This window comes from Stegostoma tigrinum, chromosome 8 (assembly GCF_030684315.1).
Source record: "Stegostoma tigrinum isolate sSteTig4 chromosome 8, sSteTig4.hap1, whole genome shotgun sequence".
Taxonomy (NCBI): domain Eukaryota; kingdom Metazoa; phylum Chordata; class Chondrichthyes; order Orectolobiformes; family Stegostomatidae; genus Stegostoma; species Stegostoma tigrinum.
In genome coordinates, this window is record NC_081361.1 from 44510575 (window position 1) to 44537386 (window position 26812).

General features: G+C 40.8%; 1 protein-coding gene across 5 annotated transcripts in view; it reads left to right on the top strand.

The window, feature by feature from the left end:
- Positions 1-26812, top strand: part of hmcn1 (hemicentin 1) — a 545704-nt gene that overhangs the window by 476238 nt on the left and 42654 nt on the right. For all 5 annotated transcript variants that reach the window (XM_059647829.1, XM_059647834.1, XM_059647832.1 and 2 more), the window contains 5 exons: positions 1872-2141; positions 5975-6145; positions 16082-16252; positions 20627-20797; positions 24585-24755. In XM_059647829.1, the coding sequence (XP_059503812.1) occupies positions 1872-2141; positions 5975-6145; positions 16082-16252; positions 20627-20797; positions 24585-24755 (954 nt within the window). The remainder of the gene's footprint in view (positions 1-1871; positions 2142-5974; positions 6146-16081; positions 16253-20626; positions 20798-24584; positions 24756-26812) is intronic.

Genomic DNA, 26812 nt, shown 5'->3' on the forward strand with positions numbered 1-26812 from the left:
CTTGTATCATTTCTCCTACTGATGTCAGGGTCATGTGATTGATACAAATCTCATCATTCCACAGACATGACCATTCCAAACAGAAAAGAAGCCAAATTTTGAAGGAATCTCAAAGCCTACTTTGGAGGCACCGCTCTTATTAAATATAAATGAACTAGCCTGAGTGTTGGCAGAAGTCCAGAATATTCCTACAATCTGACTGAAATCATCTCATTACTGACTAGCTTTGTCTCTTTTTTGTGTTTAATTGAAATTCACCACAATGAGCTTTTGTGTTTGAAAACTCATTTTACAAAGTTAGTATTTTCCGTTTAAGATGTAAAAGTTAGATTTTACTGTAAAGGTTTGACCCAAATGGAGTCTGAAAATTAACAAGCAAGGTTTCTTCTGAGGCCAAGGATTCTGTCTCAGGCCTATGTTAGAAACACCTTGGAGTTCAGGATTGCTGGAGCTGTGAACAATCACCTTGGAGCTAGGTTTAACTGGTTGTCACGAAATGCCTAATGCCATGCACAGCAGGAATGCATGACCAATTGTTTCCTCAATCATTTTAACTGTGCCACCATAAAGACTGAAAACTTATATGGACTTAGCGTAGGTTTTGTTCAGTGTAAGACAATGCTGCTGGTGCAACCTTATAATGGCAGTATTCACATGAGATTGGTAGCAGTTTTGTGAAAACCACTTTGAGGTAGCAACAGAGTGAATTTGTTACCAAGGGAATAGAATTGGAAGTTATTCACAAAAAAAATTGTAAAACGGGAAGTTTCATTCATAATGATGCAGAGCGTGAAGGATGGCCTGACAACGAATTGAGGAGGGGCAGAAAAATGTTGATAAAAGCTGGAGACATTTGTGTGACTCAAAGAAATGTTGCAATCTCCCTAATCACGAGAAGCAATCTAATTCAAACAGGAAGCTTGGCCAATGTAAATCTGATTTTAACATCAGTGCATATGACCGTTCATGCACCACGTCTGAATCAGCTTCTACTTTGCCTACAGAGCAAAAAAAAATTGCACCTTCTGTGTTGCTTATTCATTTCTTCCACGTTTCAGTGCTGCCATTGCATCAAATGTTTAATGGATAACCTACAACGTAAACTGCTTCCCACTCCGGTCTGTCCTTCAAACTGCCTCTGTCTTATTGGCTTAATTCACATTAAATTACATTGCTGCTCTCACTAATTCATCAGGAATGCACTGTGTACAAATGTCCAAAACAACCTGTCTAACTCTTCTAGTATATTGCAGAGACTGCAGATCACACATTCGATTTACGCGCCATCTCAGAAGCCATTGAACTGCAGTGTAAGAAAATCAACCTCAATCCAAAGATACTGCATAGGAAAATGACTTCATAATGTTGTAAAGAGTGTATTCCTTGAAATCTCATCTGTATGTTGCATTTTCACATCTTTTTTGTGACCAATTGTCCAGCATATCCATCAGTTGTGACATACAAAAAGCGTGTAACAGTGCTCATTTCCAACTGGCACAAGAACTCTGAGTCATTATTTAAACACATCCTGCTTCATTAATCAGTTTGTTTTTGAAATGACTGACTAATAAATACTCCCCTCTATAAAATGATACCTCTGCTATTGTCTTCAAGGCATATACAATGGAAAATCCCAATATACACAGTGTCTTTAGTCTCTCCTCTTCAACAACTTGCTGAGAATCACCACATCAACTTCCCCAACAACTGAAGTCTTGAAATCTGTACTCTGAAGTTGTGTTAATTCATAACTTTTTTTAATCTTGGAAGTATCTTGCATTAAAAGGTTAGGTTTGTTGCCACAGGTTTCTCAATTTCTTTAAAAGTGAGAAATCATTCAGCCTTTCCTACCTGTTTTTTATCTTCACCAGGTTCACCAGTGTTTACAGTTGAACCGATGGATGCTGTCACTGATGCTGGCACCATAGTGATGCTGAACTGTCAAGCAGGTGGAGAGCCAACACCAACTGTTGAGTGGTCCCGTCAAGGCCAGCCACTAATAGAAAATGAAAGGATCACCATATTATCTAACAACTCGCTGCGATTCACTGCTGTGAAGAAGGAAGACACATCAGAATATGAGTGTGTGGCCAGAAATCTCATGGGATCAATGCTTGTCAAAATCACTCTGACAGTACAAGGTATGTGCAGATTCTCATCCATGCTTTCACTAAAGTAAAGAATGTTTTTTCTGATTTGTATGAGAATTATCAGATGACTCCATATACCAACACACTTGGAAAAAAAAACATTCAAAGTACCAAAAATGACTGTTCCACCATCTGATTCAGAGTTCAACAAAATGGGATCAAATACTGCTGAATGTATCAGAGGTAATGGGAACTGCAGATGCTGGAGAATCTGAGATAACCAAGTGTGGAGCTGGATGAACACAGCAGGCCAAGCAGCATCCTAGTACCATAAAAGCTGATGTTTTGGGCCTAGACCCTTGTGTTCCTGACTGTACTATCTCCACTCTTAGCTCTGTAGGCAAAGATTGAGATAAGCAATCTCACAATCTGTGGCTCTACAGTCCTGCCACAACCAGTTGTGAATGGTGGTGTAAATTAAACAACTGACCTGAAGAAGGAAACTGTACAAACATCCCCACCACTAATGAAGGAAGAGCCCAACAGCTCAGTAACAATCTTCAGTCAGAAGTGGAGTAAATGGTACATCGTGGCCATTTCCAATGGCCCCCAGTATTACAGAGGTCTAGGCCCGAAACGTCAGCTTTTGTGCTCCTAAGATGCTGCTTGGCCTGCTGTGTTCATCCAGCTCCACACTTTGTTATCTCTTTACTGTCGAAAGTATTTTCTGTAAAGAAACAGATGAGAAACCGGAGTCTCTTCTAAAACTGAGTCCGAAGCTTTATTTTATCTATTAAAGTCTTCATGTTGCTTCCACAAGCAGTTTGTTCACCCATTTCCAAAAATGAACTTTGGCCATTATTAGCTCAGATGGTAGATAAAGGGGAACCAGAAAACATAATATACCTGGAGATTTAAAATACATACAATAAGTTGGTCTACCGGTGGTTAATTTCAAATTAAGAGATGTTAAGTTAAGGAGCTCTATTTATAGTATGGAAGGAAGTGAATTATTAACAGACAGAGGGCTGAGAACAGCAATAACTGAAGCTTTTTCAATTTGGCAGTCTGTACCGAGTGCAATTCCTCAAATATACAGTGCTGTGCCTCAACTAAATACAATCTATATTAATGATTTAAATGAAAAGAACAAGATGATTGTATCCAACTTTACTTCTGATACAGAGCTATGTGGGACTGTTGTCAGGAGGATACAAAGGGACTTTAAAGAAATATAAACAGACTCAGTGAGTGGCTAACCTATTGCAGATGGAGCCTTATGGCGAGATTTAAGCTTATTCACCTGGCTAGCAAAAATAGGAAATCAGAATATCTTTCACAATGCATGAAGCTTCTCAATGGGGGGGCTCTTGAATAAGACATATGGAAAGTTAGGAACCAGACACAGTAACCAGTTAGGAAGGCAGTGGCATGTTGGATTTATTGTGAGGGAAATGAAATGCAAGAATAAGAAAGTACTGCTCCTGTACTCTAGCTGAGTTCACGCTTGGAATACTGCAAGCAGTTTTGATCTCCACATTTCAGGAAGGATCAACTGCCCTTAAACAATTTATAATAGCAACGGTTCAGTAGATTAGCTCTAGGGATGAAATAAGAACAAAAATGCTAGGAAAAACTCAGAGGATCAGGCAGCAACTGACTTTATATTTTAAGGTGAGGGCCTTTCAGTAGTCTAAACCTTTCTGACAAAAGGTGATTGACCGAAATCTTGATTTTATTTCTGTCCACAGATGCTGCCTGACCTTCTGAGTTTTCTACCTTTGTTGCTGTCATTTCATGTTTCCAGCATCTGAGTGTTTGTGATCCCAAGGACAGGAACAGGAGTAGGGCGTTCAGTTCTTTAAGCCTGCCGTACCATTTGAAATGTTCTAGCTAATCAAACACTTCAGTGTCTTTCACATCCCTCATTCCCCATAACCTAGTATGCCATTAGCAATCAGAAGTCTATCAATCTCTATTTAAAACACATTCAAAGACTGAGCTTCAACAACCCTTTGTAATAGAGAATTCTAAAGATTTGCAGCCCTGGGAGGATATTAAAAAAACCCCATCTTGGAAGTAAGTGACAATCGTTTTTTTTAAAAACTGTGGCCCCTTGTTCTAGACTACCCAGACAGAGGAAACGTTTCACCTGCCATCTACCTTGTTTATCCCTTCCAGTATTTTGTGGATTTCAATGTGACCAGTTCTTATTCTTCAGAATTATAGAGAATACAGACCCATCTGTAGAATCTCTCTTCATAGAAGAGTCCTGCCATTCCAGGAATACAGTCTGGTGAACATTCTGTGCCGTCCCTCTGTGGTAATAATGCCTTTCCTGAGATAGAAACCAAAACTACACACAGTACTATAGTTACAGTCCAATCAAGCTTCTATACAACTGAAGCAAAACTTAACTAGTCTTGTACTCAAATCCTCTGGCAATAGAAGTTAACATTCCATCAGCCTTCCTAATAGTTTGTTGCACCTGCATGCTATCCTTTGAGTGTCTCATTGACAAGGACATCTAAGTCCCTTTGTGCATCTACATCATTCAACCTATTACCATTTAAGAGATACTTTGCATCTTTGTCCCTCTTACCAAAGTGGATAACCTCACATTTTATACATTGTATTCCACCTGCCATGTTCTTGCCCATTCTGTCTGTCCAAATCTTCCCAAAGCCATTTTCTATCTTTCTCATAGCCGACATTCCCCCTTAGCTTTGTGTCATTCACAAAATTAGAAATACTACATTTTGTGAACAGCTGGGGCCCAAGTACTGATCCTAGCAGGCCAGAACCTACCAACACAAGAATGACCTGAGATAGTAGGAACTGCAGATGCTATAGAATCTGAGATAACAAGGTGTAGAGCTGAATGAACACAGCAGGCCAAGCAGCACCAGAGGAGCAGGAAGGCTGACGTTTCGGGCCTAGACCCTTCTATTTACTTTTTGTTTTCTATTAACCAAATATTAACCCATGCACATTGCCTCCCATTTCCTTCTACTTTATTTTTTCTAACCTCTCTTCAGTGGGGGATTTAACCAAATGTCTTCTGAAAATCTAACAATCCTTCGCCCATGGCTCTCTATGTATTTTATGAGTAATATCTTCAAAAATAAAAACACCACCAATTTGTCAAATACAATTTTCCATTTTCAATTCACATTGACTACGCAACTAAATCACCATGATCAAAGTGTCTATTTATCAGATCCTTTATAATAGATTCTAACATTTTCTCTACCTCTGATGTAAGGCTAACAAATCTGAGGTACTCTGTTTTCTCTTTTGCTCCCTCCTTAAATAGTGGGGTTCATTTGCTACCTTCCAATCTGCAAGAATCATTCCATTACTTTGTGTTAAGTAGCTGAGTAAATTGGATCTATACTATTCAGGTGATTAAAAGATGATCTCGTTGAAACATAAATGATTCTGAAGAAGCTTGATAAGGGTCAATTATTTAGGACGGAAATTGGGGCAATTTTGTCACTTTGTGGGTTGTAAATATTTGGACTTCTTTATCCCAGAGAAGTTTGTGAATTTGACTGAATCTATTCCATTTGAGATAAATAAATACTTGCCCACTCAGGCAATTGATGCACATGAGGAGCAGTTGTAAAATGGAGCTGAGACAGAAGATGAGCCCTGAGTAGCTGAGCAAATAGCACAACAGGCACAAAGGGCTGTGTAATCTACTCCTACTCATATGTTCTATTGATCACAAGTCAAGAATTGAATTCATTCACCACCAAAAATAATCATTTTAGCTGCAACTGTTAGAAATCTTCATGGCAGCTTTGTCAGTTTGCTGTTTGATGTTGCAGATTAGAGGTAGAGATATTGACTATTTGTATTCTTGCTCATATTTCTTTTAGTGCATGGTGGATTTTCTGAATGGTTACAGTGGGATCCATGTAGTGTTACCTGTGGACAAGGAGTGCAAAAACGACTGCGACTTTGTAATAATCCCGTGCCTGCAAATGGAGGGCGCCATTGTGAAGGCACTGATTCAGAAACACGCAGGTGTCAATCTAAACATTGCCCAGGTAAAATTCTGTTTTATAATCCAATGTTATTTAACAGCTCAAAGTTCTAAGTACTAGATTATGTTTAGAGTTAATAAAAATTTGCTGTATTTGCGGATGCTGTAAATCAGGAACAAAAATTTGTTGTATTTGCAGATGCTGTAAATCAGGAACAAAAACAAAGTTGCTGGAAAAGCTCAGCAGGTCTGGCAGCATCTGCGAAGTAGAAAACAGAGTTAGCGTTTCGGGTCCAGCGACCCTTCCTCAGAACTTCTGTTTTGAGTTCTGTCCTCAGTTGTGAGGAAGGGTCAGTGGACCGAAACTCTGTTTTCTCCTTCGCAGATGCTGCCAGACCTGCTGAGCTTTTCCAGCAACTTTGTTTTTATGCTATGTTTAGAGTTAATTGCCTGCACACTGGAAATGCAATGGAAATAACATGAGGACAGTGGATCTCTTGTGTTTAATATAGAAACATAAAAAATAGGTGGAGTAGGCCGTGTGGCCATTGCAGCCTGTTCTGCCATTCACTATGATCATGGCTGAACATCCAACTCAGCATTCTTTTTCCACTTTCTCTCTGTAGCCATCAATACCTCTAGTCCTAAAAACTGTATCTAACTCCTTCTTGAAAACATTCAGTGTTTTGGCTCCAGCTACTGTCTGTTGTTGAGAATTCCATAGGCTCACGACTCTCTGGGTGAAGACAATTCTCGTCATCTCAGTCCCAAATGGCTAACCCCATACTCGTAAACTGTGATTCTGTGACTGTGTTAATGTCACTGGACCAGTAATTTTGAATATGGAGACATGAGTTCTAACTCTTCCATGGCAGATGGTGAAATATGAATTCAAACAAAAATCTAGCGTTAAAAACTAGCCTAATGGCATCCAAGTAACCAGTGTCGATTGTCACTAAAAGCCTTTATGGTTGCCCTATGAACTGTCAGAAAGGAAATCAGCAATCCTTATCTGTTCTGCCCTATATGTGACACCAGATCCACAGCAAGGTGGTTGATTCTTAATGGGCCTATGGGCAATTAAGGGTTAGCAATAAATCCAGACCTAGCCACTGATACCCGCATCTTGTGGACAAATTAAAATAATAAATAACAAGATTATCACCCCGCAATAAAATATTTGCATTTTAGTTGACAAATCACAGCAAATGTGTGAAAATTCCCGAATAGAATTGAATGCAGTAACAATATGCACATTGGTTGTTTTTATTGGACTCAGTGTAACAATGAGATTGTTAACCGTCATTGACAAGTCTCAGAAAGCTCATGTCTCAGTTTTCAAGGACAATCTCATCTACTTAAAAGAAACGGTGCTACTGATGAAAACAGTGTTTCCTATCAATACAATGAGGTACAACATAGATGTGACAATGTCAACAAGTAAAAAATACAGCAGTCTAATGACTTTGTCCTTTTGACTGAAATACTATTTTTGAAATTTCAGATGTAACCATGTAATATCTGGTTGTTATGTAATATCTGAAAACATTTCAGTCAGGACAAGTTGAAAATGTTACATTATTGGCCTGTATAATAATACTTTATCAAGTCAGGTTGCCACCGTACTTTCATGGTCACAATACAAAATGATGTCTTGTGGTCACTGGCATTAAAAAGGGCAACATAATTTAAATGTGGAGATGCCAGTGTTAGATTGGATGGACAAGGTCAGAAGTCACACAACACCAGGTTATAGTCCAACAGGTATATTCGAAACCACTAACTTTGCTGTCGTGTGACTTCTGACCTTGAGCATAGTGAGCATTTCGCAATTGCTACATGCGGAATCATGCTTCTGATGCATTGATTCCAGAATGCACTCAAGTCTCACATTATGTATTCTTAATGTACAATAAATGAAGCCATGGAAATCAGTTCATTGCGTACACCCTATTTAATGTGGGAACTCTGAGGATGTTCCTATTGTCTTGAATAACCACACATGCAGCATTAACTGCAGCAGCTTAACCTCTGGGGATTGGAGCTTAAAAACAGTGGCTGGCACATCTGCAAGGTTGAGATCTCGATGACTAGTACATTTATAGAGGTGACCACTTTGCAGATTACCTACATTCTGCCTGCAGACTTTACCCTGAGCTACTGGTTGCCTGCTACTTCAGCACACCATGTTGCCTGGCCTGGCCTGGGTTTGCTGCATTGCGCCAATGAAGCTCAGTGCTAGCTTGAAGAACAGCACCTCATTTTCCACTTGGGAACTCTGCAGCCTTCTAGACTCAATATCAAGTTCAACAATTTTAGAGCTTGAGCACCTTCTCCCTTGTCATCCCCCAAACCCCATCACACTAGGCCTCATCATCACATGAGCTGCTACCACACAACATTTCTGTCTCTTGGGGCTCCATGTGTACCTATCATTTACTACTCTTGCTTCTCCACCCATCTTTAGCATATATACCAAACTTTCCCCAGCCACAATCAATTCTGAAGGAAGATCACTGGACCCAAAATGTTAACTCTGCTTTCACTTCACTGATTCTGCCCAACCTGCTGAGTTATTCTGCTTTTGTTTGTGACTTCCAGCATGCACAGTTCTTTGTGTTTTTTTTAATTCAGTTTGGAATACTGATGAGTTTTGAGGGGTGGGTGTGTCATGCTGATGGCACAGTCGGCAGTTTTGATCTGTAACGGTAATGTTATTATAGTCCCAGGGGACTGTGCAACTGCTTTTTCATTAGAGAGACAGACACCTGAGGGTCACCACACCTCAGACAAGGGGCAAGATTGTGAATACATTGAATCCCTACAATGCAGAAAGAGGCCACTTGACCCTTCAAGTCTGCACCAACCCTCCAGAGAGCATCCCATCCAGACACAGTCCCCCACCTTAGCCCTATAACCCTGCATTTCCCATGGCTAACCAACCTAGCCTGCACATCCCTGGACACTGCAGGGCAACTTAGCATAGCTCATCCACCTAACCTGTACTTCTTTGGACCGTGGAGGGACGGGACCACATCAGTACGATCGATGTAGGTGGAAAGAGAGATGTTATCATTCAGTCAGAATTTCCGAAGGTGGGAAAGAAGCTAATAATCAGGACCTCGAAGGTAAGCACTCTTTGGAATATTCCAGGGTAAGACATGAATACATGGCTGGAGAAATGCTGCAGAAAAAGCAGGTTGCACCTGAACAGAACCAGGACGAATTTCTTGCAGGATAATCTGCTCGTGCTACTGCGAATGGTTTGAACTAACTTGGCAAGAGTGTGAGAACTAGGCATTAGAATGGAATATCAAGGTATATAGAGAATGGGAGGAACAAATAGCAAGATATTAGGTGGTGTCAGAGTAAGAGGGAATGAAATTAAGTCAAATTTGGGGTTACTGTGCATGTATATGTGCAGTATTGTAAATAAGATTGGTTAGTTGCAGGTGTAAATAGCTACATATCTGGTCTAATTAGTAAGTTTGTAATGACACAACGATTGGTGGAGTTGTGAGGAGAGAGGATGATTTTCAGAAAATATAACAGGACATTTGTTCAGTTGGAGACACGGATGGAAAAATGGCAGATGGAGTTTAATCCCAACAAATGTGAGATGATACATTGATCCATTTTGGAAGGTCAAGTATGGGTGGAAGTTATACAGTTATTGGCAGAACCCTTAAGAGTACTGATATGTAGAGGGATCGGAAGGGGTCAGCGTAGATAGATAACGTAGTAAAAAAGGCCTATGACATGTTTGCCTTCATTGAAAGGGGCATTGAGTATAAGGATAGTCAGGTTATGCTGCAGCTTTATAGGACTTTCGTTAGGCTACACTTGGAATATTGCATACTGTTCTGGTCACCACACAACCAGAAGGATACGGATGTTTTGGAGAGGGTATGGAACGGTTTACCAGGATGTTGCTGGTATGGGGGATTTTAGCTATGAAGAAGGTTGGATAGACTGGGTTTGTTTTCATTGGAACATGGACGATTGAGTGTGACCTGATTGAAGTTTATAAAGATTGTGAGTGGCATGGATAGAGTGTAAAAGTATGAGGCTTTTTTCAAGGATGAAGGGGTCAATTACAAGGGGACACAGGTTCAAGACACAAGGGTGGGCAGAAGTTTAAAAAAAAATGTATGAGCCAAGTTTTTCACACAAAGAGTGGTGAGTGCCAAGAAGAACACACTGCTAGAGAAAGTGGTAGAAGTAGAGACAATAGCATCTTTCAAGAAACACCTGGACAAATATGTGAATAGGAAGGGAATAGAGGGGTATGGATCCTGTAAGTGAAGACAGCTTTAGTATGGAAGGGCAAAATGTGTTGGCACAGGGTTGCAGGGCCAAAGGGCCTGTTCCTGTACTATACTGTTCTTTGTCCTAAGAATGATGGAATCGTGGTGATAACAGAGACCTGAATCAAAAATAGAGTGGGACTGGTTTCTAACTATTCCTGGATTCAAAGCATTCAGGAAATTTAAGGGAGAATTGAAAGGAGGAAAACAAGTGGGCTTGATTAAGGAGAACATTACAATGCTGGAAGAGGAGTTCCCAGGTGGGTCAAACATAACATTAGCTCTGTTCAAATAAATTCTACTAGCACATTGCTGGGTGCATTCTGTCAGCCACTAACTAATGGGAAAGATGTAGGGGAAAAAGCTTGCAAGTAAATTGCTGAGTCCAAGAATTATAGGATAGTTATAATGGGGAGAGTGTAATTATCCTAACGTGGACTGGCATTGTAATAGTGTAAAGGACAGAGAGGTGCAGGAATTCCTAAAGAGTATTCAAGAAAATTTTCTACATTGTCTTTCCGGTCCAACAAGAATGGAGACATTGCTGGACCTGATTATTGGGATTGAAGTCAGCCAAAGGGATCATTTGTCATAGAGGGAGCATTAGGTGGACAGTGATTATTTATTTATGTTGGATATGGAAAAGTAAAAGGGACAATCTAAAGAAAGAATAATTAGTTTTGGGGGACATTTGTTAATGGGTTGAGAACATATCTGTCTGAAATAAATTGGAATCAAAGATCAGTAGGCACAGTTATAAATGAATAAATACTGCATTTAAAGAGGAGATAATTCACTTAAGTTCACAGTACATTCCCATGAGATGGAAAGGTGAGATAGATAAATAGAACCTTAACTCCCTGCATGATAAAAGTGATACAATAATATGAAGCAGAAAAAAGGGTTTGTAGGATAGATGCAAAGTGAAAAATACAATTGAAGATCAGGCACCATGCAAAAAGTTCTGAGCAGGATTAAAAACAATGAATAAGAGAAGCAAAGGAAAAGAAAAGGCATATGGAGGAATTGGCAGTTGATATTAAAGGCAATCCAAATTCTTCCAAAAATTTTAAAAAGTAAAAAGTTGATAAAAAGATTGGACCCAATTAGGACCTAAAAGAGGATTTACACATGGCGGAACAGATCATGGCCAAGATATTAACTGAGTATTTTGTATTTGTCTTTACCAGTAAACAGCTGTGGCCCAAGTCTTGGTGAAAGAGAAAATATTTGAGAGACTTGTGGGATTTAAAAATGAAATGGAGAAAGTATTAGATTGACTGTCAGTACTTAACATTCATAAATCTGGTCAAAAGCATCAAGTTCCTCGGAGTGCTGATCTCAAACAATCTGTCCTGGTTTTCCCATGTTCACGCTACTGTCAAGAAAGCACCACCGTGCCCCTGCTTCCTCAGGAGGCTAAGGAAATTCAGCACATCCATAAAAACTCTTACCGAATTTTTGTAGATGCACCACAGGGAGTATTCTAATCAGATGCGTCATGGCTTGGTATGGCAACTGATCTGCCCAGGACCATAAGAAATACAGAGAGTTGTGAACAGAGCCCAGTCCATCATGACTCTATCTATACTTCTAGCTACGTCAGGAAGGCAGCCACTTTTATCAAAGACCCCGCCCACCCCGGTTATAATCTCTTCCAAACTGTTCCGTCGAGCAGTTGATACAACAGCTTAAACACACATACCAACAGATTCAAGAACAGCTTCTTAACTGCTCTTATCAGACTTCTGAATACATCTTTCAAATTTTAAATTTAAATGTTAATCTTGCTTTTTGTGCACCTTCTCTGCAGCTATTACATTGTATTCTTCGCTCTGCATGGTATGATCTGCCTGTACTGCACACAAAACAAAACTTTTCAATGTACCTAGGGACAAAAACACATCAAACCAAATTAAATAGGATACTAAAATGTGAGGCTGGATGAACACAGCAGGCCAAGCAGCATCTTAGGAGCACAAAAGCTGACGTTTCGGGCCTAGACTCCTCTCTGATGAAGGGTCTAGGCCCGAAACGTCAGCTTTTGTGCTCCTGAGATGCTGCTTGGCCTGCTGTGTTCATCCAGCCTCACATTTTATTATCTTGGAATCTCCAGCATCTGCAGTTCCCATTATCTCTCTCTTAAATAGGATACTGATTGGTTTTGAATATATAAACTGAGGAGACAATGGTTGTAATTTTTCCATCCTCCTTAGATACAGAGTGGTGCCTGAACACTGGAGAATTGTATATTGTATTGTATTTTAAAAAGAAAATTGTGTAATAAGTCCAGGAACTACAGGACAACTAATTTGATCTTGTGGTGGGGAAGCATTTTTAAAAAATAGTAATTTGGAACAAAATTAGCAGTAACTTCAGCAAATGAAGGAAGAATGGAGTTTTGCTAGGACGAATAAGGAGCAGCAATATAAAGGATACAATTCAAAATGGGTTGCGGGAGCAGAGAGAATGAAGGTAAATGTACGTAAATCATGGAAAGTGGCAAGAGCAGTTAAATCAGAAAACAAGATCCTGGGCCTTCTAACTAAGGGCATGAATTACAAAACAAAAACAGAAATTGCTGGAGAGACTCAGCAAGTGTAGCAGCATCAGTCGAGAGAAGGCAGATTCAACATTTCTCGTCCAGCAAGCCTTGAGCCCTCAAATTTATCAATTTCACTTCTAACTTCCATCCTGTTCTCATCTTCACTTTGTCCATTTTGGGGACTCCTCCCTTCCTTTCAATTTCTATGGTTAGTCCAGCCGTCAATTTCCACTTCAGACCCACCAAGCCCCACAGTTACTTGGAATATACATCCTAACACCCCGTTTCCTGTAAAGACTGCATTCCATTTTCCCAGTTTCTCCATCTCCATTGCACCTGTTCAAATGATACCACCTTCTGGTGGTGCTTAGAAATGTCCTCCATTTTTTTTTCAACTGAGGATTCTACACCACCGTGGTTGACAGGACCTCTTGCCATGTCAGACCCAACTCACCAATTCTGCCATCACCCCTTCTCTCGCCTCCCACAACATTGATAGTGTCCCTCGATCCTCACTTTCCAATCCAATACATCATAAGCCACAATTTCTGCCACCTCCAGCAGAATGCCTCTAGCAGACACATATTCCCCTTCCCTCCCTTGTCAGCTTTTTTCAGGGACTCTTCCTTCTGGGACACACTGGTCCACTCCTCCCACACTCATAACATCTCCCCAGCATCTCCACGCACCTTCCCAGTAGGTATAATACCAGCCTGTTTACTTCCTCCCTCTTCACTATTCCAAGGCCTCAGTCACACCTTCCAGGTGAAGCAGTGATATAGTCAATCTAGACTACTGTATTTGCTGCTCACAATGTGGTCTCCCCTTCACTGGGGAGATGAAATGCAGAGTGGGCAACATTCTGTCCACAAAAATAAACTTGAACTTCTGATTGCCTACCACTTGAACACACCACCATGTTCACTGATCAACATCTCTATCTTGGCTTACTGCGTTGCTCCAGTGAAGCTCAGTGCAAGCTGCAAGAACAGCATTTCATTTTACAGTTGGGAATCCTGCAGCCTTCAGGATTCAATATCAAGTTCAATGATTTTAGGGCTTGAGCACTTTCTTCCATGTCCTTCCCCCAACCCTCATATCCTTGCCTTGACATAACCCTGGCTGTTTTCACAACAGCTAAACCATTTTCATCCATGAATGGCCCCCATCAGCAGTTTTTCTTTCTCCCCATTCCATTCCTTTGAACATCCAGCTGCTGTTCTCTCTCTCTCTCTGGGTTCCATCTTCACCTATCATATACATCTTCCCTCTCCCTGCCCCATCTTCAGCATATGTACCAATCTTTTCTCAGCTACAATCATTTCTGAAGAAGGGTCACTGGACCCAAAATGGTGACTCTGTTTTCTCTCCACAGTTTCTGCCAGACATTGAGTTTCGCCAGCAATTTCTGTTTTGTTTCAGATTTCCAACATCCGCAGTTCATTCTTTTTCATGAATCCGCTGGAATATTGCATCCAATTCCACACTTAATGAGGTGGAAGCATTGGAGAGGACACGGAAAAGGTTTTCAGGAATGACTTAAAGGAAGAGGACCTTCAGTTATACAGATGGATTGGAGAATCGAGCACGATCCTTCTTGGAGAGGGAGGAGATTTAACTCAAAAGGTTGGGGCTATGGTTGGAAAAGTAGATGGGAGGAAACTTTTCCCGTTGGTGAAACGATCAAGAACCAGAGGATAATGATCACAGCTAACCGGTGACATGAAGAATTCTTTTTATTACACTGCATATTCAGGATTTGGAAATCTCTGCCTGGGGTTGTGTGGAACGCAGATTCAACTAATGCCTTCGAAAGAGACTTGCACCATTATCTTAAAGTGGAGAGATCATGGAGTGGCACAGACATGGCAGACTGAATTGTTATCTTTTATGCTGTAACCATTCTGTGGTTTCAAAAGTCAAATAGTGTGACACCACCACTGCCCTTTCTTCCAAATCAGACCTTCTCACACCACATCAACTTGGCAGTGCGAGAATTATCTATTTTCTGGGGTCATCAAGTAAAACTCCCAAATAGGTTGTCTTCTAAATTGGAACCTAGTAATTTTTGTTTGAATGATAAATACAAAGCTGTCTTTAAACAGAGACAATGAGCACTTTTGACTATTTTAGTGGCCCAGGCAAGGAATGTGGAAAATAGCAATGAGAGAAAACTTTTAACTTTCAACCTTTACCCAGGCACTGGGCTCAGTTGGAATAGCCATGTATTTAATTCACTCCAAAGTTCCCAAAGGATTTTGGATGGGCGATGTTCAGTAAATGTTGATTGACATGCTGTCAGGGGAGCCTGGAAATATTAACCAACACTTGTGGAATCGCTCCAATAATTGACCAAAACTCTCTCCCAAGGCCACCCTGCGATCATTGATCAACATGCATGTGACAGGACCCTAACTTTCTAAAGAAAGTAACACTGACCCAAAAAGAGAAACATTACTAATTGTGTTCAAATATTTATCAATATGCAGCAACAGGAAAATGTGTTAGTTCATCTGTAAATACTGAAAAACAAAGAAATATTACATCACGGCCTCCAGGCTCATCTTATGTCTGGAGACACAATTTTGAAAACCAATAAATATCATTCTAAACTCATTGTGTGTCCCAAAAAAACAAGCATTATCTCTAGAATTATAGATAACAAGGTGTAGAGCTGGATGAACACAACAGGCCAAGCAGCATCAGAGGAGCAGGAAGGCTGACATTTTGGGCCTAGACCCTTCCTCAGACCCACTTCTGAAGAAGGGTCTAGGCCCGAAATGTCAGCCTTCCTGCTCCTCTGATGCTGTTCATCCAGCTCTACACCTTGTTGTCTCAGATTCTCCAGCACCTGCAGTTCCTCCTATCTCTAGGATTATATTTTGGGGCGTGTCAATACTTTGGGGAGAGCCAAGTAACACATCAGAGATTAGAAATTAATTTCAATTGCTGCCTTTCCTGCTTTATGGAACTATTTACTTTAGAGAATTCCTTAAGTCAGGTTTTTAATAGCATCAGTTATGACCTCCAGAAAACATTGTTGGCAGGTGGAGACTTTTTTTTTTGTTTTGATGAAATGTTGCTAAAAGAACAGATTAATATTAACTTATAGAAAATGTTGTTTGAGCAAATATTCTTTTGCCTTCAGTGGATGGCAGTTGGTCAGAGTGGGGCCAGTGGGAGGAATGTTCTCGTACCTGTGGCCAGGGCAACAGGACAAGGACCAGGACGTGTACTAACCCACCAGTGCAATATGGAGGCAAACTGTGTGATGGCAAAGCTGTGGAGGCTATCATGTGTAATATCCGGCCTTGTCCAGGTATCTGAGGCAATTTAACAGTTCAATCTGTACACTCATTCACTGTAACTCTCTCCTAAACAAAGGCTTCTAATATTAGTCATTGTTTGAAATTCCTTATCAATGAGAAATCGTGATAAGGCTATAAAATGCTTCTCTTAGGACTCCTGAAAATATTCCACAAGTTGTACTGCAGTTTCTTTGTACTTCCTTTTGCACCCCACCCCCTCACATTAGAGAACAAAATAAACAATTTGTTTAAATATTCTCATGTACATGGGACCATGTTACTTCCTGCACCTAGACAAGGATAACTTGGGTCATCTGCTAGATTTCCAAACCATGCCTCCTATCCCACAATTCCTACTTGCTCAAGAATGAACATTTGCCATCATTTACCTTTCCCCATCACCTCAACAACATTGATCCTCGCCCAATGATATCATTCGTGTTGATTTTGTGCGAGAATCGAGGATATGCAAGTGATGACAAGGAGTTAAATCTTCAAGGTCTCATGTTTGGGAAAGACGGGGTGGAGAAGATGTTCACTGCCCCCTGATCTTGCTCAGAGTTTAATGAGCTTCATGGTACCATTTCTCTAATGCATCTGTAAGTGAAATAAACAATCACAACAAGCTAGCTACAACAATCACTATCAACTAATGCAGCATCCAAATCAACATGAATGTTAACACCCACCCAAACTGATGGAATCTGAAGCAAAAAACACAAATTGTTTCAATGTTTAAATGTTTCAGTGCTCCTAACAAAAGCTCAAACCTGCAAGAAACCTTAATGCATCAGAGCATCCCTCCCATAATTGTAGCCAAACTGTGCCCATAAAACTATGTGTATGCTTATGTACATTCCTAAGAATTTCTACTACTTTCGCAGTCACTGGTTTTGCATTCTTTAGTTTGTACTCTGTTCCTTGCTGCCACATTCTGGTCATTGTGACTCAAATTATTGCGCCGTTCTGTTATCTCACTTTTTCATTCTGATTTGCCACATCTTCCTTCTTATAGTCCTCCTCCTCCATTATTTAGTTTAAAGCCCTTTCTACCATTCCAATTGTGCAAATTGCCAGAATATTTGTTTCTAGCATGTTTAAAATGGAGATCATTAAAACGGTACTACCTCCATATTTCAAAGTACTGGGTGCCAGGTCCCTATGCATCAAACCCCATTTCTCCTACCCCAGTTTTTCAGCCATGCATTCATCTGTTTCATCATTTTTATTCTCTGCCAATTTATTCATGCTTTGGATGATAATCCAAAATTTATTAGCTTTGAGATTCTGCGTTTCAATTTACCCCTTAGCTGCTCATAATCCTAAACAGAACCCTTTTCAGAGACCTTTCTACATTATTGGTATCCATGTGGGCTATAATAACTGGATCCTCACTTTCCCACTTCATGTTTCTCTCTAGTCCAAAGCAGATATCCTGAACTCTGGCATCAAATAGACAATAAATCTTCTGTTTACTTTAGAGAACTGTACTATCCTCCTGACTATATTGACCCGTCCTGCCACAACATTTCTACTTACTGCCCCCACTTGAAGGTCTTCCTGTACCACATTGCCATAGTCAGTTTGCTCATCCACACGGCAGTCCCTACGCTTGTTCTTATAAGTTGCAAGTATCTGAAACTTAGACAACAAAATGTGAGGCTGGATGAACAGAGCAGGCCAAGCAGCATCTCAGGAGCACAAAAGCTGACGTTTCAGGCCCAGACCCTTCATCAAAGAGGGCTCCTGAGATGCTGCCTGGCCTACTGTGTTCATCCAGCCTCACATTTTGTTGTCTTGGATTCTCCAGCATCTGCAGTTCCCATTATCTCTGACAGTATCTGAAACTTGTTGGACAATTACGAGGCCTGAGCAACCTCGACTTCTAACTCGTCAACCACCTTACCTATCTCACTTACAGTAACATTCTCCTCTCCTAACTAGTGACCAAACCACTAAATCCTATTTTATGGCATATGACTGCCTTCTGGAGCAAATGTCCAAGTAACTTTACCCCTCTCCTAGCCTAAGAGATTGTAGTTTCTATGGTTTGGCCCACAACTCATTGACTGGGCCAAAGCTCCTTGGGCCACAAACATAGATGTGTTTGCCACGGATCACATTGGTAAGTAATAGCACCCATATAATGCAGCTGCAAAACATCACCTACGTTGCCATCTTCATTGTGTGGTAATTACTTTAAACTAATTAACTAATAAGAATAATAAACCCCCTGCTTCATGTAAACGAACAAGCAAGAAAGCCTTATGAATAAATTATCCACATTTTGAATAGTTCTTACTACTTCAAATGACTTTGTACTTGTAAGATTTAAAACTTGCTGGTTTACATGAGTAGAAGATGAGAAAATTCTCAGAAACCAATCAATCAATCAAACCTTTGCTGTTACGTCACATTTCAATTTTCTTTGAAATGCTCTGAGTCAACAGAATTACCTCCTTAGCCTTTCAAATTATTGCCACTTCCTCTTGATTGACCTCTTATCTCTGGGAAACAACTATACGCTGAAGAGGATGGAAAAAGTGGACCTTCTTTCACCCTAAAGTTCCCAGGTGAACAGAATTCCCAACAACACACTTGATCTGCATCTCAATTTGGAATAGTCACCCCCCCCCCTTAACTTCTCTCCTTAATTGATTATAGACAAATACATTGCTGTTAAAACAAGAAGCAATTTAATAATCTAATTAGTCATCCCTCATCTACCATAATACGATAAGAAATAAGAACAAGAGTAGTCCACTCAGCCCTTCTGGTCTGTTCTCCCATTTACTTGAATCATGGCTGATCTGAGATTCCTTGCATCCATTTTTCTGCACTTTCCCCTTAACTCTTAGTTCTCCTGCTGTTCAAGAATCTATTTATCTAATCATTATATATACGTAAAACTTTGCTTCCTAGCTCTTTGTGGCAAGGAGTTCAATACTCAATCTTTGGAGGGAAGAAATTTCTCCTCTTCTCAGTCTTAAATTGACACCCCTTTATTCTGAGACTAAACCCTCTGGTCCTAAACTCTGCCATGAGGGGAAACATCCTCTCAGTATTTACCCTGTCAACCCCTTAAGAATCCTAAATATTTTAATGAGATCACCTCTCTCTTCTTAATTCCAGTGAGTTCAGTCCCAACCTATTTTACTCTTGCTCATTAGATAATCCCTTCATACCAGAGATCATCCTGGTTAGCCTTCTTTGCCTTCAATGAAATTAGATATTTTCTTAAACAAGGAAACCAAAACTGCTCACAATACTCCACACGTGATCTCACCGGGACCTTATACTGTTGCACTAAGACTTCCACACCCCAACCCCACTTCCGACATTCCATTAGCCTCCCTGATTACCGACTGCACCTGTTTGGTACCTTTTTGTGTTTTGTGCACAAGTACACCCAAATCCCTTTTGTGGTGCAGCTTTCTACAGTTTCTCACCATTTAAAATATATTCTGTTCTTTTGTTCTCACTTCCAAAATGAGCAATTCACATTTACCTATTTTATAATTCATTTGCCAACTTTTTGCCCACTTACTTAACCTACCAATATCTCCCTGCAAGGTGTTTATATCTGTCTCACAATCTGCCTTTCAACCTGTTTTAGTGTTGTCTGCGAATTTGGCTACAGTACATTTACATCCTTCCTCCAGGCATTTATATATATTGCAAACAGTTGCAGTCCCAGCACTGGTCACAGGTCATCAATCTGAAAATGAAACTCCAATTCCCACTCACTGTTTCTTGCCCATGAGCCAGCTCTCTGTCCATGCCAATATACTACCTCCAACACTGTGCACTGTTTGTTACCTTATGACTTAATCTTTTGTGAGCTACCTTGTCAAATGCCTTATGCAAGTCCAAATACAACATGCCTACTGGTTCCGCTTTCCAACTTTGGTTGAGACTTCCTCAAAAACCCTAATAAATTAGAGATATGATTGCTGACTCTGCTTGATGAGTAACTGAAAGCAAAAAATAAAAATTAGTGCATATTGTCTGTCTTTTTACATGGTACAGAGTTGTTTGTAGTTTGTACACTTCAGTTTCACAAGAGAGGAACAAAGAAGGTAAATCATTTTTTCCATCTGTGGCAAGTCATTCAGGAAATACCCTACAGTCTCCCATGATCTGTGCTCCTCTAATTTTCCAGGAACTTTCCTGCTACAATTCTATCCTTTTAACAAGCCTAAACTTTCTTTTTGCTAATGTGAACCTGTGTCCTTTTGTCTTGTTTTCATTCGATGAAGTGATGTTTAGAAATTTGCCTTTTTCAAACATATTTGCTGTTTTAAGCTTTTTGATAAGTATGCCTCCTCTCCTCATGTTTCTATATACTGAAATATTCCAATACCATTTTATTAATTTCTTGCCAGTTGTTGGTGGCTGGAGCTCCTGGTTGCCATGGGGACCATGCAGCGAGACCTGCGGTAAAGGAACTCAAATGAGACTCAGACTTTGCAATAATCCTCCTCCGTCATTTGATGGAGCTCACTGCGAAGGTCAAGATGCACAGACACGCGTTTGTAAAAACAGGCTATGCCCAGGTAAGCAAAGTATGGGCTGAAGTTTCACCACAGAGGTGGGAAGTGGGAACTGGGTCTCTTTTTGTGTCCAAGAGCAGCCTCTGCTATGAAACTGATAGAAGTTTAGATTTTCAGGAGGGTGAACAATTAATTGAAATGGAGAATATAAAATTAATCTTAGTGGAGGCAGATATGGGCATGGATTTCAGGCTCCGAAAGCAGCCGTTATTGAGCCTGTGTGTTAGAATATAGAATTATGCCAAAGCTTCTATTGCACCGTAGAGAATCTGGATATCACAGGAAAGCTGGAAGCCAGGCACTCATGAAGGAGAGGAGTACTCTTCCAGGAGGTTAGCAGAAAGCTGCCATCTCATTGTGCAGCAGGAATACCTCTTTGTTCAGTGTTATCTCCTTGTATCTTCACATCCTTCTCCCCCATTTCCTGCACCTCCCTTCAAAGAGCTGTCCCTCTTCAAGATCTCACCATTCTCAGGAGTCACATCTTTCCAGATGGCCATTTTATAGAGAATGCAGCAGGACATCACAATAACCGAGGCCAATGCAGGACGATTTTGCAGGTCCTCATGGACTGGTCCAGACACTACTTCTAGTATCATTAAAACCTGATAAGTCCAGGCTCAATGAAGGGGACCTCTGCTACGTAGGTGATAGATTAATGTGCAGTGCCTGTAAGATCCTGCAATGGCCAAAACCGGCAAGAATGCAGATGTCTGTGACCATCTGCTTTAGGATCGCAGCCTCATTCAGATTCAGGTAGTTTCAAAATTTCAATTTATCCTTCCTATTTGATGTAAAGTATGTAAAAATGGGTCAGCAGCTGCATTATATTAAACAGTGATGGCCATATGTTACCTAAACATATACACATCATCTCTATGAGATAAATACTTAGTTGAATGCTAGGAATAAAGATAGGAGCATTCTTAATTTATTGATTGACTTATTGTCACATCTACCAAAATACAGTGAAAAACTTTGTTTACGAGCAGTACAGGCAATTCACAGCAAGCAAAGGATGTACAGATCTAAAAGACTTAGAGACATTCAGGTTATTTAAGGCTAGAGTCCATTCAGTAGTCTTTCTATGGCTGTTGTGTGTGTTGAGACTTGTATATCTTCTACCTGACAGAAGAGGTTGTAGGTAATTTCCAGGGTGCAATGGCTCTTTGATGATGTTCGCTGCCTTTCCACAGTGGGGAGCCATGTAAATAGAGGCCATGGATGGCAGGTTGGCTTCTGTGATGGTCTTGGCTGTACACACGACTTTCTGTGACATCTTACAGTCCTGGGCAGAGCAGTGGCTATTACCAGGCTGTTATGCATCCGGACAGTGTGTTTTCAATGATGCATCTACAGAAGTTGGTGAGGGACATTATGGACATGCCAAATTTCCTGAGCCACCTGAGGAAGAGGCATTGTTGTGCCTTCTTGATGCCACATTTACGTGGGGAGTCCAGGACAGGTCATCGGTTATTGTCACTCCTAGGAACTTGATGCTCTTCATTCTCTCAACCTTAGTTCTGCTGATGTAGATGGGGGTGGGTTCTCCTCCTTTCTTTCTGAACTCGATGATATGTTCTTTAGTTTTGCTGCCGTTGAGAGACAGATTGTTTCCTTAGTACCATGTCACCAAGTCCTCTATCTCTCTTGTGTAGTTTGACTCATCATTACTAGATATCCATCCCATTACGGTGGTGTTGTCAGTGAACTTGTAGATGGCATTTGTTTGAAATTTGGCAACACAGTCGTGGATGTACAGTAGAGGGCTGAGGGCACATCCTTGGGGGGCTCCAGTGTTGAGGTGCAGTTAACTGCCCCCACTGATTGCAGTCTATGGGTCAGAAAGCTGACGACCCAGTTGCAGAGGGTAAAGACAAGACCAAAGTCTCTCAGTTTTGACATCAATCTGAAGGGAATAATGGTGTTGAAGGCAGAGCTGTAGTCAACGAGCAGGAGTCTGACGTAGGTGTAGATAACAAAGTGTGTAGCTGGATGAACACAGCAGGCCAAGCAGCATCTCAGGAGCACAAAACCTGATGTTTCGGGCCTAGATCTCTGATGAAGGGTCTAGGCCCAAAACGTCAGCTTTTGTGCTCCTGAGATGCTGCTTGGCCTGCTGTGTTCATCCAGCTACACACTTTGTTATCTTGGATTCTCCAGCATCTGCAGTTCCCATTATGTCTGACATAGTTGTCTTTGTTGTCCACATGTTTCAGGAATGAGTGTAGGGCTAGGAATATGCCATGCTCTGTGGACCTGTTGTTATGTTGGTAGGCAAACTGTAAGGGTTTGAGTCAGGTTGGGAACTGGAGTTGATATGGGCCATGGCTAGCTTCTCAAAGCACTCATGATTATTGAAGTGGAGGTGCTGATATTGGACTGGGGTGGACAAGGTCAGAAATCACATGACACCAGTTCTAGTCCAACAGGTTTATTTGAAAACACAAGCTTTCAGAGCCTCAGTCCTCCTTCAGGTGTTAGTGAGAGGGGTAGTATCAGACACAGAATGTATAAGTAAAAGATCAAAGGTTCACACCATTGATGAGGATGAACAAACCTAAGATGCTGTTAAATCTTCAATCAGTTCGAAGTTTTTCATTGATTAGTATGTATATGTAAATCCCTGAATTCTGTTCAAGTCATGGTCCTGAAAGATCTAAAAGTTTTATCAGTGTGAAGAAGAGGTGACATTTTAGGTCAAACAATGCACAATAGGTGTGAGGCCTTGTTTAATATCTGTCTGTGTTTTAGTGGGCAGCAGTTATTAAGGCACCCAGCACACGTGTTTTCTTGGGTACAGGGAGATGATGGTCTCCTTGAAACAGATGGGGACTTCAGCTTGTAGGTGGTGGGGGGGGAGGTTGAAGAGGTCAGTGAATAACTCCGCCAGTTGGTCCACACAGAATCTGAGTGTTCGGCAGGGGACACTGCCCGGGCCCATCGCTTTTCTTGGGTTGACTCCCAGGAAGACTGTTCTGATTTCTGAAGCAGTGACTGAGGAAACAGGTGCATCCAAGGCTGTCAGGGCAGGCATTGCCACGCTGGTATTCTGCTCAAACCAAGCATAAAAGGAGCATTGAGCGGGTCAGGGAAGGATGAGTCATTGTCCGCTAACTTTCACTGTTTCATTTTGTACCCTGTAATGTCATTAAGGCCTTGCCAAAGACAACGGGAGATGACCTCTGAGTTAGCAGATGTATGATCAAGTTGCACTTAAGACTTGAGTACATAGTCTAGACAAATATTCTATACAGTATGGAATAAGCGCTGCACTGACAGAAGTAAGTGTCAGAAAAGTGTTAGAGATTCAAAATGGAAAACAACAGGGAGTTTTCCTGGCGCCCTGATCAAAGTCCTCCCACTCACTACAATAAGAAGATCGTTCAATTATCATTGATAAAACATTGCCAAGTGTAAATTACCATAGCTATGTAGCAGCAGTTACAGTGACTACAAAATGATTCTGCAAAGTCTACAAAATAGTGGTTTTGAAGCATTTGGTCCATTATTCGGCATGGAAAGTTTATATAAATACATCTTTTTGCTTTCTGAATCCCAATCTAAAGAGAATTGAAGTACATAACTTCTTGAAATACACTAGGAAGGCAGACATTGTTCACAACATATAGCCCATGGCATTAAAAAGTTTAATAAGTATAAGACAAATTCGACTGAATTCTTACCCTATTAGATGGGTGAAGAGCCCCTGCTCATGAGTATTTTGAGTATCATGAGCTAACAGACTACATCTCTAATTGTCTCATTATCTGGTATTTCACTGTTTTAGTGGATGGAAAGTGGACATCATGGGTCAGTTGGACAGCATGCAGTGTATCCTGTGGAGGAGGCACTCGCCAAAGGGCCAGAACATGTTCAGATCCAGTGCCACAATATGGGGGGCACTACTGTGAAGGCAGTGATGTACAAATTGACTTCTGCAACAGTGATCCATGTCCAAGTGAGTATAAAAAGATGACTACAAATCTTCGTGAGCTGCTAACTGGATGCCTTTCAACTGTTCTGTGCAACCAAAACCTGAAGTTCTGTTGTCTCCATGCTGTCAGATTGAAGAGGGATATTTTGCAGCTGAAGCATTTTGCCTGGGAGGAGTAACAATCCAGTCAGTGTGGTTCATATAAAAACTGCCAATATGGGTAGGAATTTGGTTCTGATGGATCAGTTTGAGTTACTAGTTTAAAATGTAAATGCAAAACTTCAGATAATTACAGGATTGTTACCTATGCACATGAGAAAGAACTGAGAGATTAGTTGTCTATATGGATGGTGATGTCAGAGGCAGGAACTTGATTCATGGGACATTACCACCAGGACTAGGGAAAGAGGAGTGAACTGCACTGTTGGAATGGGACTGAATAACTTCTTCAATAGTGTTTCCCAAGCTTTTGTCCAATGTGACCTGAACCCAAGGCTTTAAAATTGTTGTGACTCCCTTGGTGAAAACTGGTGGTAGTTGTTGTTGGGGTGGGGAGTGCCTATCAGAGCAGGAGTACAGCTGTTATAGCTGTCAGAGCTCCGTTGTGGCCTTAAAATATCAGCTCGTGGCTGTATTTGGGAAACCAGCTCCCAATTTAGGAAGCCTTGACTTAAATGATGAAAAATCCTCAAAGCAGCAAGGTGGCACATGGTTAGTGCTGCTGCCTGACAGGCACAAGGGACCCAGGTTCTATTTCAGCCTTGGGTAAGTGTGTGGAATTTGCATGTTCTGCTGTGTCTGTGTGGGTTTCCACCAGGTGCTCTAGTTTCCTCCCATAGCCCAAAGATGTCCAGGTTAGATGGATTGGCCATACTCAATTGTCTGTTGTTTCCAGGGACATGTAGAGTAGGTGGATTAGCCATGGTATTTGAGGGGTTTCGTGGATCAGATGGGGGCCTAGGTCTAGGTGGATGTTCTTCAAGGGTTAGTGTAGACTCGACGGGTCAAATGGTCTTGATCCACACTGTAGGTATTCTGTGAGTCTATGATTATCTATTGACATTCATTAATTGACCAAACCATTGCAGTCTGTATATGATTTGAATAAAACTTGGAAATTAAAATTAAATCATTCAATAGATCAATAGATGATACAATAGAAATGAAATCAGAATCTTGTGGAAACACATTGTTGGACTACCTGCACCCAAAAGGACAAATTAATATCCTGAAACATTAAATAAGATGTTAAGACCACAATCTTCTCCTGAAATGTGAACCTGCCTTTTGTCTGTTCAGATGCTGAATCTCATCTGTAAGATTGGTTTTAAATGGTATTAATCTCCAATCTAGTGCTTAATAGGCAGTAATGATAGTAATAATATTGTTCTGTATTGTTTCAATATTACCGACTGGTGTCTAAACTCTTTGAATTTAGGAAAGTGGGTTATATTTCTCTGGAAGAGGCAGTACCTACATCACACTGGGCAAATTCAAAGTGGTGGCTCAGTTTACTGTTGTTTAACTATTAAGGAAAGATTGGGGCATGGGGGTCCCTGGACCTAAAACGTTGTAGGAATGTGTTTCCTAACCCAGGACAAAGATTCAGGAGGCAGGCAGGATTCAGACAAGTGGAAGATGTTTATTCAAGCAGAAACCAATTTAGCAGGGAGAGAGCCAAAAGGATCTTCCTTGAATCTTGAATTTGGAAGATAGTTCAATGACACACCTTCTGCTTTGACAAAGAAATACAGCATTTTTATACATTTTCTGTTACCGTAATCAAATACAACGTAGTTACTGTCCTTCCCCTTAATCCAAACACCCAATCAATGATTGCCCCAGGACAGCCCCAGGTTCCCAAGGTAATATGGTATTAGCTAGACATTGTAATCACTAGGCCTTGGGATCTTTCAATTGTATCCTGTTTATTTACATTCTAAAAGTTTAATGGCTATACTCTTTCAGGTCTTTCACAGGCTTGGTTTTCTGTAAGGACAACTCAAACTCTATTACCCATATTTTGGTGCTGTCTTTTATCACAGTCTGAGACTCTTTTTATTTTCCCACTGTCCCAATTA